Raw genomic sequence first — 18,091 nt, 5'->3', positions numbered from 1 at the left:
ATTGCAATATTTTGAGCAAAACTGTGCAAAACTCTTACTCTGCTGATTGAACCAACACTCTGATCTTACTGTTGCAATAATGTGTAATTAATAAAGATTGGCCACCAGGCTGCTCAAAATTTTGCCATGAAACCTCCCACATTAAATGACAGGTGTTTCAGTTTCATTGTCCAACCCCTGTATATAATTAATGTACCGTATATGCAGGCATAGGATATGTCAATATGCACATCATACCATAGATGGAGATTCCAGATGTGGAGTTGGTGGCATCTAGATGCTTTCCCAGTAGTGAGCTGTGGTGAATCTCCAAACTCTCGTGCTCTGGATTCAGCTCCTCCCCAATTACCAGCACGTCGCAGTAATCGAGGTTATGCATTACCTCCAAAATGCCGGGTCTGTGGCCTGTATACACACACATACACACACACAGACACACACATAGACACACACACACAGAGACACAATATATATAACCTGCTACAGTTTCCAGCTACAGCCATTGATTGTGTATGAATTTCATTTCTGTGATTTATTGTCTCTGAGGGGAAGCGCCATGCATTCAATAAAACTAAGGTGCACGCTTTTTTTTTGTGAACTTTGGATAAAACAGTCTACTCATAAAAGTAATTGACTTAGCCACGGAGTAATAACTCGAGCCAGGTGTAAATTATCGGGCTAATAATCGACCACGTTCTTGTAAAAGCCAGCAGAGAAAAACTGTGTACTAATATTAAAAATATGCACAGTGCAGTATAAGAAACAGACAGAGCTCAGAGACTATGTTTCAGTTTTTGGATGGTATGGTGGCTTAGTGGTTTAGCACGTTTGCCTCCCAGCACTGGGGTCTTGGGTTCAAGTCCCTGTCTGGGTGGAGTTTCCATGTTCCATGTTCCATGTTTCCACGTCTGTCTGTCTGCCTTGCCATGGACTCTAGTTCAAGACTCAACTCAAAGACTCAACTTCCCAGGATGTACCTGCTCCAAACCTGTACCTCCAGACATGCCTGATCATGTGGCGCTTCAGCGTTCTAACTCGCCGGCCTTCTAATCATTTACACCTGGTCCTCCTAGTATAATAGCCCTCTGTTTCTGTTCCTAGTTGCCCGGTATTGAACCTTGTTTTCATGCTCTTCTACCAAGTGTTTAATTTGTATTTTGCCTTTTTTGTTATCGAACCTTATGCTTTTTTGACCATTCTTTTGCCTAGCCCCTTAAAGTTTGTTTATTTACTCATTGCCAATCCTATTTTTGTATTTTTTGCTACCCTTTTGTCTTGCGCTTATTGCCTCTTATTTTAAATATCTCATGTATGACCTCTTTAACTGCTCATTTTGGTATATTGCTTATTTCTGCGTTAAAAGGTGTGAAAAAGGTGATTGTGAAGCGTCCTTAGGTTTCTAGAAAGGTGCCATATAAGCATACCTTCATTCACACTGTTGCAAAACTGCCCATGTTCATATTGTCCATTTTTGACTCCTAAAAGAGACTTGAAAACTGTGACATTACTGTACAGTAAAATTAAATAAGCCTTGATAATGTTAACCAAAGGGGGGCAACATTTGTTAAGTCTTATATTTTAATAATGTAATAAATCAGGTGCTTTGACTTGTGAGACTGTTGGAACCATTTCTGGTGGTTTGAAGCTTCTACAACTTTTTAGAAACAAAGGAGGCCTTTCTCCTGGTCGAAATATATGCTAATGTAAATAGTTAGTTAAGGAAATGATAAACTCATCTTCAGAAAGCAGAAAGTTAAATATTGAGGGCCCTATTTTAGCGATCTATAGGTGAGCCGTCAACTGTGCACCGTGCAGCTTGATTTAGGGTATGTCAATGTGTCTTTGCTATCATAACGATGGGAAAAGTATGCATTGCACGGCTCAAAAAGCCATGCACTATTTATCTTGATTAATCATGGGTATTTTTTGGGTGTAATGTGAAAAAAAAAAACAATCTGGGTGTTACTTGTTATTTCCTTTAAGAGTCAGGTGTGCTCTGACTGTGGCAGATTGTTATTTTAATGGTATAATGCTTCTGCGCATTTAAGCGGAGAATTTTATTTTGTATTCTGTTTATTGTCGATGTAAACATTGGGTTTGTGCACTGCTACATGTCTTTGTGTGCGTGTAGTGTGTGGGGGAGCACCTGCATTGCCAAGATAGTAAAGAACATCTGACTGTTGATGTCTGTCTAGGTTTGTTTCAGTCAGTAGTGCACCTGTGTTTTCTGCTGCCAAGATAGCAATATGCCGGAAATTTATCTGGACACACCTCACTTCCAAACCACCACACCCATCAGTATCTTTATGTTCGTAAACTTCGTCGCTATTCATATGACATAAGCAGAAGGTGTGGAAGGTGTAAGATAGCAATGAGCATTGTGATGTGCTTTGCTCAGGGTGTATAAGACAGGGCCCTAAATATTATTTTCTAAATTTTAAGCAAGATTTAGCTCTGGGCAATAGGACTAAAAAAAGGAAGCTCAATATAATTAATTTAAGAAAAAACGATATACGGTACGACATGATGAAAAAAGCATGATTTTTAATAATAAACCAAACTGAGCCATAATCTGCAATTTGCTCATGATTCATTAAATATATAAAATTTCCTGAGAAATGAATGCATGTTAATTATAAGGCATGAAATAACATATATTTTTAAAACAATTATTATTATGAAGGGTACCACTTTAGAATAATACTACCTTTATAAAGGGTTTATAAATGGTTTACAATTAGTTTATTAACGGTTATTAATTAGGTTGTAAATGCCTTAAAATCATTAATAATCAGTTATAACACATACGCAGAAAGGGCAACAATATAGACGGCTGTGGGTTCACTATTTGACAAACAACAGGTCATTGTTGCCCTTTCTATGTATGTGTTATAACTGATTATTAATGATTTTTAAGGCATTTACAACCTAATTAGTAATCATTAATAAACTAATTGAAAACCATTTATAAACCCTTTATAAAGGTAGTCTTATTTTAAAGTGGTACCTTATGAAGTATCACAATCTACAGTATGGGGAACAACAATTTAAACATATAAAAACAGAATTAAACTATACAGAAAGTGTGTATGTGTGTGTGTAAGTGTGTGCACACACACTGCAGTACCTGAGCTGAAGGCATTGTCGCTCTTGGTGATGGTGCTGATGATGCGGATGTCTTTGAACAGGGTGATGCCGGCGGGGGTTCGGAGCTCGGAGGCGGGCCACGTCGCCCGCTCCACTCCAGCAATGGTGATCCGCGGCTCACTGGGCGGAAGCACCATCACCACCGCCTTTATATCCGGGATGGAGATGCACGTGTCTTCCCCGAAGCATCTGCACCACAGAAACCGAGAATTCAATCACCACAAGACACCATAAGACTTCAATCACTTTACTCAGAGGGACTGTACGGAAGAATCAGCACCTTTGTCAAAAGAATTAACGTGAAAATCAGTTTCTTTCAAGGCATAAATGGACACTAATATGTTTACCTCTAACACAGAAGGAAAGGATTTGACTAAATGGAGGAGTTTCAATCAGATCCACCTGATTAACCTCAATCAGATTCTCCTGGAAGCTTGATGAACTGGAGAAAGTGCATTACACCAGGAGTGTGTGACGATTTAAAGGGACAGTAACGCACCAAAAAAACAAAAACAAACAAAAAAAAAACATTTTCTTAGCTTAACCCCTTGTATTCAGTTAATTTTATTATGCCATAAGGATTAAAAGTGATTAAAAACTGATTAAAACTGAGTTGTTTCAAGCAGCAAAGCTACTTTATTTCAGTAATTCAGTTCAGAATGTGAAACTCATAAATTATATAGATGTGTTGCACACAAGGTAGTACATTTAGATAGATGGATAGATGGATGGATGGATGGATGGATGGATGGATGGATAGATAGATCAGATTTAGCAGCCATTTTGAGCATTTATTTCTTTTATTGTTGATAATTATGGCTAATAGCCAATAAAAAAAAAACAAAAATCAGTGTCTCAGAAAATTAGAATATTAAATAAGACCAATTTGTACTTTGGGCAGTGTGGCCAGTGTGCTTCCAGCCCTGCTGGAAAATGAAATCCACATCTTCATAAAAGTTTTGGAAAAACACTGCACTGACTTCAACTACTTTCAGCTTTTAGTGTGTGACGATTTAAAGGGACAGTAACGCACCAAAAGAAATGACATTTTCTTAGCTTAACCCCTAGTATTCAGTGATTTTTATTAAACCATTAGGATTATTATTTTGTAATTATATGACAATCAAGTAAAACTGTCTGAGTTGTTCCAAGCAGCAAATTTTGTATCTGCTTAAGACAAAACTAAAGGCATAAAAGACCCACAAACCAGCAACAACTGAAATAAAGACCTGGAAAATCATCATAAAGGAGGAAACATAGTGTTTGGTGAGCTCTATTGGTTACTAAGTATTAAAAATGAACATTTTATCTATGATGGAGTTTATTTGTCCAATTACTTTTGAGCCCCTAAAATGAAGAGGCTTTTAAAGAAAAATGGTTGTAATTCCTAAATACTTCATATGATATTTTTGTATCATATAATCTCTACATCTCATGCGTTTCATTTAAAATCCAGTTCGGTGTCATGCAGAGCTCAGTCTTCAAGTATGAAGATTGTGTCGCTGTCCAAATATTTATGGGCCTAACTTTAGATATGGTATGATATGGTGTAATAACCTCTAAATTCTATTGGTCTATTTATTGGTCCTTTTTTAGGGGTTAAACTCCTTAACAGACCAGGATTTTTGTCAATCGTCTGCCTGATATCACCACTAATTACCACTAAATCGTGAGGATTTCTTTTCAAACATTACATAAAAAGCTTTCATGTTCGATTTTAATTTTAACAGAAAATATGGAAAAAGTAAATCTGTGAATATTTCTTGAACTTCATTTTAAAATATTTTTTTCAGTTCATGTCCTCCAAAGCTTTAGTTTCGATATGCTTGTCTAGTTTTTGCGTCTATTTTCAAACCTGCAGAACTTGAATGTGATTACAGAAAAAAACAGGCAGCTTCTCCAAGTGTTCTGTAGGAGATTTCAAAGCCCTCAAATTTGTAATTTTTGTAAATAAGTTATTTTACTGCAGGAAAAAAAAGGGTTTTGTATCAATTACACCTGTAGCCCATATATGGGACAATGTATTTTAATGGGTTAAAAACAATGCAAATAATAACTGTTGGATGCAAATAATGGTAATTCAAAAAACATAAAAAATTATTTTATATAAGTTTATATAACAAGGGTTCACATTCTTATGGTTAATAAAACAACCGCGTTGATTCTTTGATCGTTCACCGTGTGCGTGTCTGTTTCGTATTCTAATTATCACCTCACGGTTTAGACGGCACACGCACAAATCCCACAATGCCACAGCTCACAGGTGACAAAGCGCAAAATGTAACACCCGAACAAATATCGACACAGAAAGAGTGAAATGTAAAGGTGCAAATTAATAAAAGTAATCAGTGAAGCGTAAATGTGATGAACAGTGTTGGCCTTGATAATGTTACTCTGAATTAATGAGGCTAATGTTCCTTACAAGAAACAGAAGCGCAGGAAAATCATGCATGGAAAGATCCTAAAACTTTCTAGTGGCAACACCAGTTACAGCTTACCAAAGAACCTAAACTACAGACCAAGAATCAACTGCTTTAGAATGCAGCTTTAAAATAATAAAATATGTTATAAATCAATATACAACATAATAAATCAATAAATCATATCATTTTAATTCTCACATAAAACATCTACATAACTGATCTTTGTTAATGTACCTGTAGATGCCTTCTGACACTGTGGATTGAGGAATGTCTCACAAGATAACACCTCACAATTTATACACTGTAAGCATTCCCAAGCTGTCCCCCTGGGTCAACAGTTGATTTACTGCTATCTATTGTTACTATTGTTAAACCCATAATACTACTACAAGTTGAATGTAAGCCTCCTTAAATCTACTAGAGCCTTAAAAAAATGGAATATCAGTTGAGAAGTTACTTTATTTCAGTAATTCATTTTAAAAATGTGAAACTCATATATTATATAGATGTGATACATGCAGAATGATCTATTTTGAGTGTTTATTTCTTTTATTGTTGATGATTTTGGCTTACAGGCAATAAAAACCCGAAAAATCAGCGTCTCAGAAAATGGGAATATTATATAAGACCAATTGGTACTTTTGGCAGTGTGCCAAATCCTGCTGGAAAATAAAATCTTAATAAAAGTTGAAGTTCTGTAAGATTTTCTGGGAAAATACTGCGCTCAAATAATGCAACGAAAACAAGTTCATATTCATAAAGTTTTAGAATTCAGAAATCAATATTTGTTTGAATAATCCTGATTTTATTTCACAGTTTTCATGCATCTTGGCATCATGTTCTCCTCCTCCACCAGTCTTATACACTGCTTTTGTATAACTTTAGGTCCCTCCTGGTGCGAAAATTTAAGCAGTTCAGTTTGGTTTGATGACTTTTCATTTATCTTCTTCTTGATTATATTCCAGAGGTTTTCAATTTGGTAAAATCAAAGAAACTCTTAATATTTTTTTTTTTTTCCAGAGCCATATACATATTTATATAAACCTTCAGGACATTAGCCCTCCATTTTTCTAAAAACATAAAAAACACTAGACCAGACCCTCTTCAGCTTAGATAATGTACATATGCCAAGGAAGGGGATCAAGAAGTCTAGTAAGATTTCGACTGGGACTCTTAAAAAAATAACAACCGGTAATTAACCGTTTTCAAGGGTGAATCCAGAGTTAAGAGTGGCCCAGTTATTTGTATTTATTTATTTATTTATTAAATTATTCAATTATTTACTCAGCACTATAATTAAAACACGCTTGTTTCTACTCAGCTGCCCTCTTTTCTGCTGGAGTGCTACTCGAGGCACGGCAGCGGCCGGCGCCTGTCTGCCGCCGCTAATTTCTTTAGGCTAACCTCTTTTCCTCGTACAGCGAGGAATAGCCTCGAGTGTGAGGGAAGGAGTGTGAGGGAAGGTGGTGTGCAAAATTGTGCGGAACCAACAAAACAATTAGACATAATGGCTGCTGCTGTTCCAACCGCAATTGAAGGCCAGCAAGGTGTAAACGCTCGTGTCCGCTTGCCTGGTTCGGCGAGCGCTACATGCTAAGTAAACACGCCGGGAAGCGGGCTAGCTAATTACGGGAGTTTGTGTGGGGTGGCAGAACGTCGCGGGCAGTCTCTCTTCATTTGTGGAGGTGATTTAAGGGAGCCCCGAGCCCGGTTCTGGCCGTTTACGACCGCGGCGGTCCGCGCCGTTTATCGATCGGCGGGGGGACGCTCTCAATTTGAACACTGCCTCTCGCAGCTAAACGACGGAGCAGAATTCCACCACATGGCTAACTCTCCCTCTCCCCACTGTTAAGTCTCATTTGGGTGGGCACCACTTCGGCGCGGTGGGATCCAATAGCTTCCATTAGCCTGCTGTCAGCCCACGCGCTCCTCTCGGTGCACTGTAGAGGGGGGATAAATGAGGCCGTCTGAGGAGTTGAGCACACAGCAAGTCCTGAACCAGAGGAGAGTGGGCAGGTATTTGTTGTTGCTCTTAAGCTGTGGTCCAGCACTAATAAAGCCGAATAAATAAAACGACAGGAGAGAGTGAGGCAGGGCGGAATTCAGCCTGTGAGATCAGGGCGGCTGTAAAAAAAAAAAAAAAAAAACATCTGAAGATGCTTTGATTGACAAAAAAATAGTAGGAAAGGTTAGCTTTTAGCCTTTATACACTCTATAAATGCTATACTATTATATACTCTAGATTCTTATGCACAATGCATATTGTGTATGCATAAATGCTTCTGTTGGCATAGCATTAGCTTTTAGCCTTTTCAGCTGCTTTAAAAGGCTTCTGCACATTAGATAACTATAGCATTGTTTGCTTTTGTTGGGCAAGAAAGAGTTTTTAGTTTTTCATCTGCTTTAGATGCTTCTATTTTTCAGATAACTACATCAGTGTTTGCTTTGTTTGGGCTAGAATGAGCTTTTAGATTATATTTAGCTGCTTCAGATGCTCCTGTTTATCAGATAACTACACCAGTGTTTGCTTTTGTTGTGCTAGCATTAGCTTTTAGCTTTATTTAGCTGCTTCAGAGGCTTCTGTTCATCAGATAACTACATCTGTGTTTGCTTTTGTTGGGCTAGCATTAGCTTTTAGCTTTATTTAGCTGTTTCAGAGGCTTCTGTTCATCAGATAACTACATAAGTGTTTGCTTTTGTTGGGCTAGCATTAGCTTTTAGCTTTATTTAGCTGTTTCAGAGGCTTCTGTTCATCAGATAACTACAGCAGTGTTTGCTTTTGTTGGGCTAGCATTAGTTTCTAGCATTTTTAATTACTTTAGAGGGTTTAACACATCATATACCTTCAGCAGTGCTTGCTTCTGTTGGGCTAACATTAGCTGTTAGTCTTTTTAGATGCTTCAAAGGCTTCCACTCGTCAGATAAGTAAAGACGTGCTTGCTTCTGTTGGGCTAGCATTAGCTTTTAGCCTTTTCAGCTGCTTTAGAGGCTTCTGCACAGTAAATCAATCACTATAGGAGTGCTTGCTTCTGTTGGAGCAGTACTAGCTATTAGCCTTTTCAGATGATTCAGGGGTTTCCACTCGTCAGATAAGTAAAGACGTGCTTGCTTCTGTTGGGCTAGCATTAGCTTTTAGCCTTTTCAGCTGCTTTAGAGGCTTCTGCACAGTAAATAACTACAGCAGTGCTTGCTTCTGTTGGAGCAGTATTAGCTATTAGCCTTTTCAGATGATTCAGGGGCTTCCACTCGTCAGATAACTATAGAAGTGCTTGCTTCTGTTGGGCTAGCATTAGCTTTTAGCCTTCACAGCTGCTCCAGAGGCTTCTGCCCAGTAAACAACTACAGCAGTGCTTGCTTCTGTTGGAGCAGTATTAGCTATTAGCCTTTTCAGATGATTCAGGGGCTTCCACTCGTCAGATAACTATAGAAGTGCTTGCTTCTGTTGGGCTAGCATTAGCTTTTAGCCTTCACAGCTGCTCCAGAGGCTTCTGCCCAGTAAATAACTACAGCAGTGCTTGCTTCTGTTTGAGTAGTATTAGCTTTTACCTTTTTTTTAGATGCTTCAGGGGCTTCCACTCATCAGATAACAAGCAAGCAGTTTTTGCTTCTGTTGGTTTAGCATTAGCTTATAGCCTTTACAGCTGCTTCAGACGATTTTGTGTACCATACAACTGCAAGGTTTCTTAGCCTACTTACTTTACTTAGCCTTTAGCTTTAGCTGTTTAGGTTTTTGTATGGTTGGAACTGTGTTTTTAAACTAAAAACTGTTTGAATTTTCAATTAGAAAAACACAAATAAGCGTGGATTAAGAAAATTAACAGTATCATTAGCTTGGATTTATTAGTGCTTCTTTATTAGTGTGTGTTTTTGCTTTAAATATTATTGTAGGAAAGCAGTGTAATGATATAAAGTGTTCACGTTTTATAGTGGTATAGATGTTTTTGTGAGAAAAAAAAAAGAAACTCATTCTGCTGTTCCTGCATTAATATTTAACAGCAGCAACATTAGCAGTGCGCAGACGGCTGGACTCGCCCACTATCGCTTCAGCTCTGACAGAGTTTATAGCGCAGGGTCACGTTATTACGGTGCATAAAACATAATAGATCATATTTTATGGTATAGTCATATTTTATGGCGGAGCACTTGAGTTGAAATGCTATCAATCATTTTATGCAGGCAATGGCAATCTGGCACAACTGGGGTTGCCTGCCTTGTTTTTTTGTTTTTCTTGGATGTACCAAACTAATTACATACAGGGATTGGACAATGAAACTGAAACACCTGGTTTAAGACCACAATAATTATTTGTCCCGATGGACAGTTCTGGTGGAAACAGGAGATGCCTTTCAGACAGATTCCTCTTACAGCGTCCACAGTTAATCCTGTTGGATGTGGTTGGTCCTTCTTGGTGGTATGCTGACATTACCCTGGATACCGTGGCTTTTGATGCATCACAAAGACCTGCTGTCTTGGTCACAGATGCGCCAGCAAGACGTACAACAACAATTTGTCCTCTTTTGAACTCTGGTATGTCACCCATAATGTTGAGTGCATTGCAATATTTTGAGCAAAACTGTGCAAAACTCTTACCCTGCTAATTGAACCAACCTTCACACTCTGCTCTTACTGGTGCAATGTGCAATTAATGATTATTAATTAAGATTGGCCACCAGGTTGGTCCAATTTAGCCATGAAACCTCCCACACTAAAATGACAGGTGTTTCAGGTTTCGGCTTCACTGTCCAGGGTTAAGTTCTTGTGTTCAAGCAAGGAATGCTACCTTCCAACTTCAGTTCCATTATCTCACAGTAAAAGCAGCCCTATTATACACTGCCTTCACGACACATCATGTCAAACAGACACCCGGTCCCAACGGTGAGTTATATATGGGCGATAATTGGCTGCTATTTTTATCTGTGCTGTCACTGCATATTTTGTTGCCTGATGTTATATATATTTTTTTACATATAAAAAAAAATAGCTCAACAACAAGCGCAGCAGTGTTTAGCTAATTTGTTGTTGCTTTATTTGAGGTCGCCGTACACTAATTGCAGCAGGATACTGCAATAGTTTTTTGACACTCAGTAACAAGTTAAGCAGCTTAATAAAAAGCTGCTTTTTTATTTATTTCTTTTTTTAAAGCAACAAAATGCACAGTGACAACGCAGATAACAACACAGCAAGCAATTATCACACACAGCTACAGAAGAATGCGAACTGTTTGGACAATGCTGATCAAAATATCTGTACGTTTAAATAGTTAAGTGAAGAGAAGCTAAACTGACTCCAAAAGGCATGGATTTAAAATGACACATTTTTTAAAAATATTTTAAGGCAACACTATTGTACGCACACTATTTTTGTTTTGCCATGGTCTCAGATTTTTACAATCATTGCTAGAAAAGTCAGGTGATCTAAATGTTAAAGCTTTATAGAAAAAAATGGCTTCAAGTAACAGAACAGTCTTAAAGCATCTCTATTTTTTTTTTCCTGTGTAAATTCCATTTAAAAATGACCCGGCCTGCACTGCTGAGGTAAATGTCTGACTAAATTAGCTTTACTGATATACTTTTATGATTAGAACAGCATTGCTGAAGTAAATTTATGATTAGAATATCACTGCTAATGTAGATGTCTGACAAATTAGCTCCACTGATATACTTTTATGATTGAAATAGCATTGCTACGGTAAATATATAATTAGAATTGTGCTGCTGAGTTAATTGTATTATTAGAATAGCATTGCTGAGGTAATAACATGATTTGAACAGCATTGCTGAGGTAGTTGTATGATTTGAACAGCATTGCTGAGGTAAATTATTGATTAGAATAGCATTGCTGAGGTAATTGCATGATTTGAACAGCATTGCTGAGGTAGTTGTATGATTTGAACAGTATTGCTGAGGTAAATTATTGATTAGAATACCATTGCTGAGGTAAATTTATGATTACAATAGCACACCTGAGGTAAATTTATGATTTGAAAACCACTGCTGAGGTAAATTTAGGATTATTATAAGCACTGCTTAGGTAATTGTATGATTGGAATAGCACTTCTGAAGTAATTCTATGATTAGCATAGCACTGCTAAAGTAATTGTATGATTAGAATAGCATTGCTGAGGTAAATTAATGAATTGACCAGCATTGCTGATGCATTTTTATGATTAGAACAGCACTTCTAAGTAATTGTATTATTATAATAGTACTGCTGAGCCAAATGTATGATTAAAATAGCACTGCTGAGGTAATTCTATAATAAGAATAGCATGGTTGAAGTAATTTTATGAGAGGAACAGCACAACTAAGGTTAGCGTAATTGTTTTGGTATTTGTTGGTGAGATCAAAAAATCATTTCTAATTGTAGTTTTGTAAAAAACAATGAAACAAACAAACAAACAAACAAACAAAACATTTGTTACTTGTTCACTTTTGTATTTGTTTACTTCTGGTTTTGGTTTGACCAAAGTTCACATTTTGGTGCATTACTACAAAAATCCCCCTTTTCCTATTTTTGTTATTCAAAAATGTAAATAATAAATATAAAAAAGAAATACATGTTTTATCTTTATCTGTATGTCTTCTTCTAGAACATCTTTTACTTGTTTATCGCATTATCTTCACATTAGCAGATTTTTGGAGCACTTTTACATTACACTTTATTCACAATCCTCAGTGTAAAATTAAATATTACTATTAATTAAACTGAGGTAAAAAAAAAAATGTGAATAAATTTGAAAAAAAAAAAAATATATATATATAGTTTACACAACAAAGAGGAACAGAGACTTCCAGCGGTTTATTTTGAGATAGATAAAAATAAATGGAGATTGATGGGAGGATAGTGTCGCGCAGGCGAAGCAGGAGAGATAAGAACAGAGAGAGGAGACGGAGGAGAAGACGACAGAGATCAGAGGACGCAGTGAGAGAAGATGATGCCCAGTTGATTGCTTTGATATCAGCATCACACTTTCACATCAGCACACTCTCTCCCTCACACACGCTCTCGTACGGGTGCACAGTTAACAGCTTCTGTCATTAGAGCAACAGCTCAGATCTGTGAAAGTAGATATCATATGTAGTATATATATTTCTAAATTTTAGCCTGTTTCGGTGTGTTTTTTCTCTGTTTTTGTTTTCAGTTCCTCTTTTTCAGGTCTTATAACACAGTAATTATATCAGACAGTCCCATGCCCTGATCTCTTTTACTCCAGAAGACATACGGCTGCTCAAAAATATAATCATTTAAAATGTAAAAGGAAGCAGAATTGTTATATTTTCCTGGAACTGATCATGTTTTGGTCAATTTGTTTAATTTTTTTATGAATAGACTTTAAATATATTCACATCTAAGATATATTTTCAAAAATGGTTAGACTAGAGTGTTTATAAAATTGGGCAAATAAAATAAAAAACTATATAAAGTAGTGCGCACACCATAACTAGCTTTAGTTTGAGTAAAGCAGGTAGTTTCACACTTTTTCTGTGGACACTTTGAGTCTGATATTTACTGATATTATTTGGTTTGAAACATCATATAAATATATTATATATATATATATATATATATACATATATATATATATATATATGTATATATATATATATATATATATATGTATATATATATATATATATATATATATATATATATATATATATATATATATATATATATATATATCCTCCTGAGACCCGGACTTTAGCTTTTTGTACATTTTCTATTTGTTTTAAATATTCAGAAGTATCTAACAAGTATAAAAATATATAGAAATGTAACTTTTTCTTTGTAAAAAAAAAACAAAAAAACTTGCCATTTGGGATCAGAAGGACCCAATTAGTCCAAAAACATTTTTTTTTTCTTTTTAAGGAAAATAAATAACCTAGTTTCAAACGTAAAATCTATGATATTTTTTTTACCTGGCTGTAGAAACTTTTGACTGGGATTCTCGCCATCTTGTTTTTAATCACTTAAGTATATTGTTGTCATGTGAGCAATAAATAGTACCAGTAAATATATATATATATATATATATATATATATATATATATATATATATATATATATATATATATATTTTTTTTTTTTTTTTTTTTTTTTTTTTTAACACTTTGCGAAAGCAGTAGCAATGATGACATCATGTGATTTACTCAGCGAACCGAGAGTGAATGTAAATTATGTAAATACATAATTTAAGGGGGATTATTAGGTGTTTTTCCTAATGAATCCCTAATCTAACAATTTTACGATTTTGGTTTTAAAATCCGTCCGACAGGCGTAAGGCATGAAAATAGACAGTTGACGGGGTGCAAGCTAGCAAAGAGCTTTGTAATGCAATAAAAATAAATAAAAAAAGTTGTAAAAAAAAAATTAAGGCTTTTTAAGGCTTTTTTAAGGACCTGCTGACAGCTTAAAAACCTATTTTCTCACAATAGAAGTGAATCTTTCAGTAAATAATTATAAAAAGTCGGTCCACAAAAGCTTCGTTTGCCACATTGCTCAGGAGTCGGTATATGCGTATTGTTATACTCTGTGCCGGGCTGTATTATATGTCGGAGCGCTGTATTGAGTGAGTGTTCTTTGTTATTAGCTGCTCTGGCAACCCTGCATTCACCTCCTAATACAAACTGTAACATAAAGGACTGACATAAAGACAAAGAGCAACTGCATGATTACAGTCTTTCTAAAGGCCAGAGCACACCGAGTGAACGGTCTAGTGTCGACAGTTGTGTCAGAACATTCAGTATGAGACACACTGCTCAAACAACACTGAACAAAACAGCAGATCTTTATTATTAGACAAAATGAAGAATGATAAAAAACCCTGATCAAATAAAATCACATTTTCCTGTTGCAATAAGCTCTGATACAGTACATTAGCAAACAGAAGCCTGTGTTGGTTGTAACCTGTCAACGCTTCAGGAGATCTACACCAGCAGGCTGACCCCTCACATCCTGGACATCACATCTTCAAAACTCTGCCCTCTGGTAAAAGGCTTCACACCATCAAAACCAGCACAACACGGCACGCTAACAGCTTCTTCCCCAGAGCTGTAGCGCTGCTTAACTACAGTGGACACCTCTGAGTCTCCAACCTCACTCACTCACTAAACTCTACTACCTGGATTCACAATTTGCTCACTTGCACTTTGCTTATTTGCACAGTTGGACAGATGTTCATCTGTAATGTGAACATCATCTGCAATTTTTTTAAACAATTTAAATATGTAACATAAACTTACCTCAAGAATCAGTACAGTTATTATTGTATTATTTGATTTATTTTATCTCTCAGTTTCTATTGCTCTCCAGTGCTCTTTATTCCATTAGTACTTTTGACTATACTCTTATTCCATTTTTTGTTTACTGTACCTTCTTACATAGTGCAATGTTTGTCAAAAGTTTTGTTTAGGTTTAAACAGAATCCTGTTTTTTTTTTTTTTCAAATTAGTTTATCTTTTTCTTATTTTAATTTTTAAATTGAATTGATTTAAAATTGATTTATTTATTTGTATTTATTTTTAGTTAGGCATATTTTTATTCTTATTTTTTTATTTTATTGTTCTTCCTTCATTATTATTTATTTTATCATTTTTTTATCAATCTTATCATTTTACTTATTATTATTATTATTATTATTATTATTATTATTATTATTATTATTATCTTTTTCTTCACTTTATATTTTATTAATTCTTTATGTTTTATGTGTCAATTTTTTATGGTGTTTATAGAATTTCCTATATTTTTTTACTTTTTACATTTTTCTTATTTTCCTTTCTAATTTCTTATTAAATTTTTTTTTAATTCCTTTAAACTATAAACTCTTGGTGGCATTGTAAATGAGGGTAGAAAATAAGGTTTAAATAATTGATTGATTAATTAATTGATTGATTGATTGATTGATTGATTGATTGATTGATTGAAAATGGTTAAAGAATAACTTTAAGCACCTTTATTTTATTTATTTTTATTTTATTTATTTATTTTTAGCTAAAATCGATGCATATTTAAACCTCCTCAAACCGCACAGTTCTACAGGAGAGCACAGTGGTCAGGCAGTTAAGGGGCCAAACTAACAGGAAGTGAGGGGTCAGGCAGGGGCCAACTTTCCTGATTTCCTGTTACACACTCATGATGCTATTAGTAACCTAACCAGCCTCTCCGGCTGATCCTCAGACTGTACAGGTATCGATTAGAGCTGCTTTTCTATTCACAACATGAAAGAAAAAGAAAATACACTCCCCTTTCTTTCTTTTCTTTTCTTTTCTTTCATTTCTGCTGTAATTAATAACAGTTTTATTTCCTCAGATGCAGGAAACAAAGGGGATTGGCACGCACTTCCATTCAGGAGACTAGTCACAGCAAACATGCTTAAGTTGCACGGCATTGGCGTCTCGTGAAAAAAAAAAAGGCGTCCCCTAAAAACACATTTCGCACGCGTACGTATTTGACCTATTTTCTGGTTCAAAGCGGCATTGAGAAAGTAATTCTCCAGGGTGATCAGGGTTGTAAGCTTGTGTCGTTTTTTCTCTTTTTTTGCTGTAATATTTATTTATTTATTTATTTATTTATGTGCCACACAGACTGCAACACATCATTCATTCAGGGATAAAAAAATAAATAAATAAAATTATAAGCTCAAAGCCTTGTTGTTGTGGGCTGAAACGTGTCCAGACAATCACTGAAATGAGCCGTTGCTAACTCCTCATCTGACGCTACACAGCGCTTCTCTCCGCCTGTGTTAATGAAGCAATTACAACGTAGCAGGCAATTGCAACCTACAATGCAGGAATCGGCAGGGTTGGTTAAGCATGCTGTTCAGTGCTGGAATCTGCGCTGCATGCGTGTGTTAAGCGTGTGGGAGGTATTGTGTGTGTGTGTTTGTGTCTGTGTTTGTGTCTAAACTACTGTTTTGTCACATTCTTGATGAGATTATAAAAAAAATTGACAGAAAAAAAATGACTGTGAAAGACTGATTTCTTCTAAAATAATATTACTTAATACAATACACTAAATACTATAATTAGAATATAACTGCTTAAACGACAAATATTTATTTTTAAAAAATTAGCATTAGATCAAAGTTCAAATGAAATGATATTAGTGGTGTCAATCACTTAAAAATGAATTAAAAATCATGATGAGAGAGACATAGAGACAAAAAGACAGACAGACGGCATGAGCGAAAGAAAGAGAGAGACAGAAGGACAGAAAGACAAAAAGACAGAAGGTTGTAAGCAAAAGAGCGAGATACAGAGACAGACAGATGGCGCAAAGCGAAAGAGAGAGAGAGAGACAGAAAGACAGACGGTGTGAGCAAAAGAGAGAGATAGAGAGACAGATGGAGCGAGTGAGCAAAAGAAAGAGACAGAAAGATAGATGGATAGACAGACAGATTGAGTTAGCAAAAGAGAGAGACAGAGAGATAGACACACGGCACAAGTGAAAGAGTGAGAGAGGGAGAAAGATAGACGGTGAAAGAGAGAGAGAGACAGGCCGACAGGTGGCGTGAGCAAAAGAGAGAGAGAGAGAGACAGAAAGACAGACGGCGTGAGCGAAAGAGAGAGATACAGAGACAGACAGATGGCGCAAGCGAAAGAGAGAGAGAGAGAGAGACAGACAGACAGACGACGTGAGCGAAAGAGAGAGATTCAGAGACAGACAGATGGCGCAAGTGAAAGAAAGAAACAGAAAGACAGACAGACAGACAGATGAAGTGAGTGGAAGACAGAGACACAGAGACAAAAAGTTAAGCAATAAGTGTGTGGGAGGCATTGTGTGTGTGTGTGTGTGTGTAACTGTGTGTATATTTGTGTCTAAACTACTGTTTTGTCACATTCTTCAAAACAAACAGACGCCATGAGTAAAAGAGAGAGACAGAGAGACAGATAGACAGTGCAAGCGAGAGAGAGACAGACCGACAGGAGGTGCAAGCAAAATAGAGAGAGAGACAGATAGACAGACAGACGACGTAAGCAAAAGAAAGAGACAGAAAGATAGATAGACAGAAGGATTGAGCGAAAGAGAGAGACAGAGAGACAGACAGACGGCATGAGTGAAAGAGTAAGAGAGAGAGAGAGAGACAAACAGATGGCATGAGTGAAAGAGAGAGACAGAGAGACAGACAGACGGCATGAGTGAAAGAGTAAGAGAGAGAGAGAGACAAACAGATGGCATGAGTGAAAGAAAGAGATACAGAGATACAGAGAGACAGTGCAAGCGAAAGAGAGAGACAGATCTACAGGCGGCGTGAGAAAAAGAGAGAGAGAGAGAGACAGACAGACAGATGGCGTGTGCGAAAGAGAGAGATAGAGAGGCAGATGGCGCGAGCAAAAGAAATAGACAGAAAGACAGACAGACAGACAGACAGACAGACGGAGTGAGCGAAAGAGAGAAACAGAGACACAGACAGACGGCACGAGTGAAAGCGAGAGAGAGAGAAAGACAGAGAGAGAGAAAGAGAGAGAGAGTACAAGCGCCTAACCATGAGTTCATACTGGATAGCGACAGGCGATCTT

General features: G+C 36.4%; 1 protein-coding gene across 1 annotated transcript in view; it reads right to left on the bottom strand.

Annotated features, from left to right (window-relative positions):
- Nucleotides 1-18,091, bottom strand: part of clstn2a (calsyntenin 2a) — a 384,778-nt gene that overhangs the window by 16,093 nt on the left and 350,594 nt on the right. The window contains exons 12-13 of the mRNA XM_022677952.2: nucleotides 3,128-3,336; nucleotides 238-405 (exon numbers count right to left, since the gene is read on the bottom strand). Coding sequence (XP_022533673.2) covers nucleotides 238-405; nucleotides 3,128-3,336 — 377 coding nt within the window. The remainder of the gene's footprint in view (nucleotides 1-237; nucleotides 406-3,127; nucleotides 3,337-18,091) is intronic.

Source organism: Astyanax mexicanus, chromosome 8 (assembly GCF_023375975.1).
Source record: "Astyanax mexicanus isolate ESR-SI-001 chromosome 8, AstMex3_surface, whole genome shotgun sequence".
In the NCBI taxonomy this organism is placed as follows: domain Eukaryota; kingdom Metazoa; phylum Chordata; class Actinopteri; order Characiformes; family Acestrorhamphidae; genus Astyanax; species Astyanax mexicanus.
Note: the sequence above shows the minus strand (reverse complement) of the source record. Positions and strands in the feature narration are given on the sequence as shown.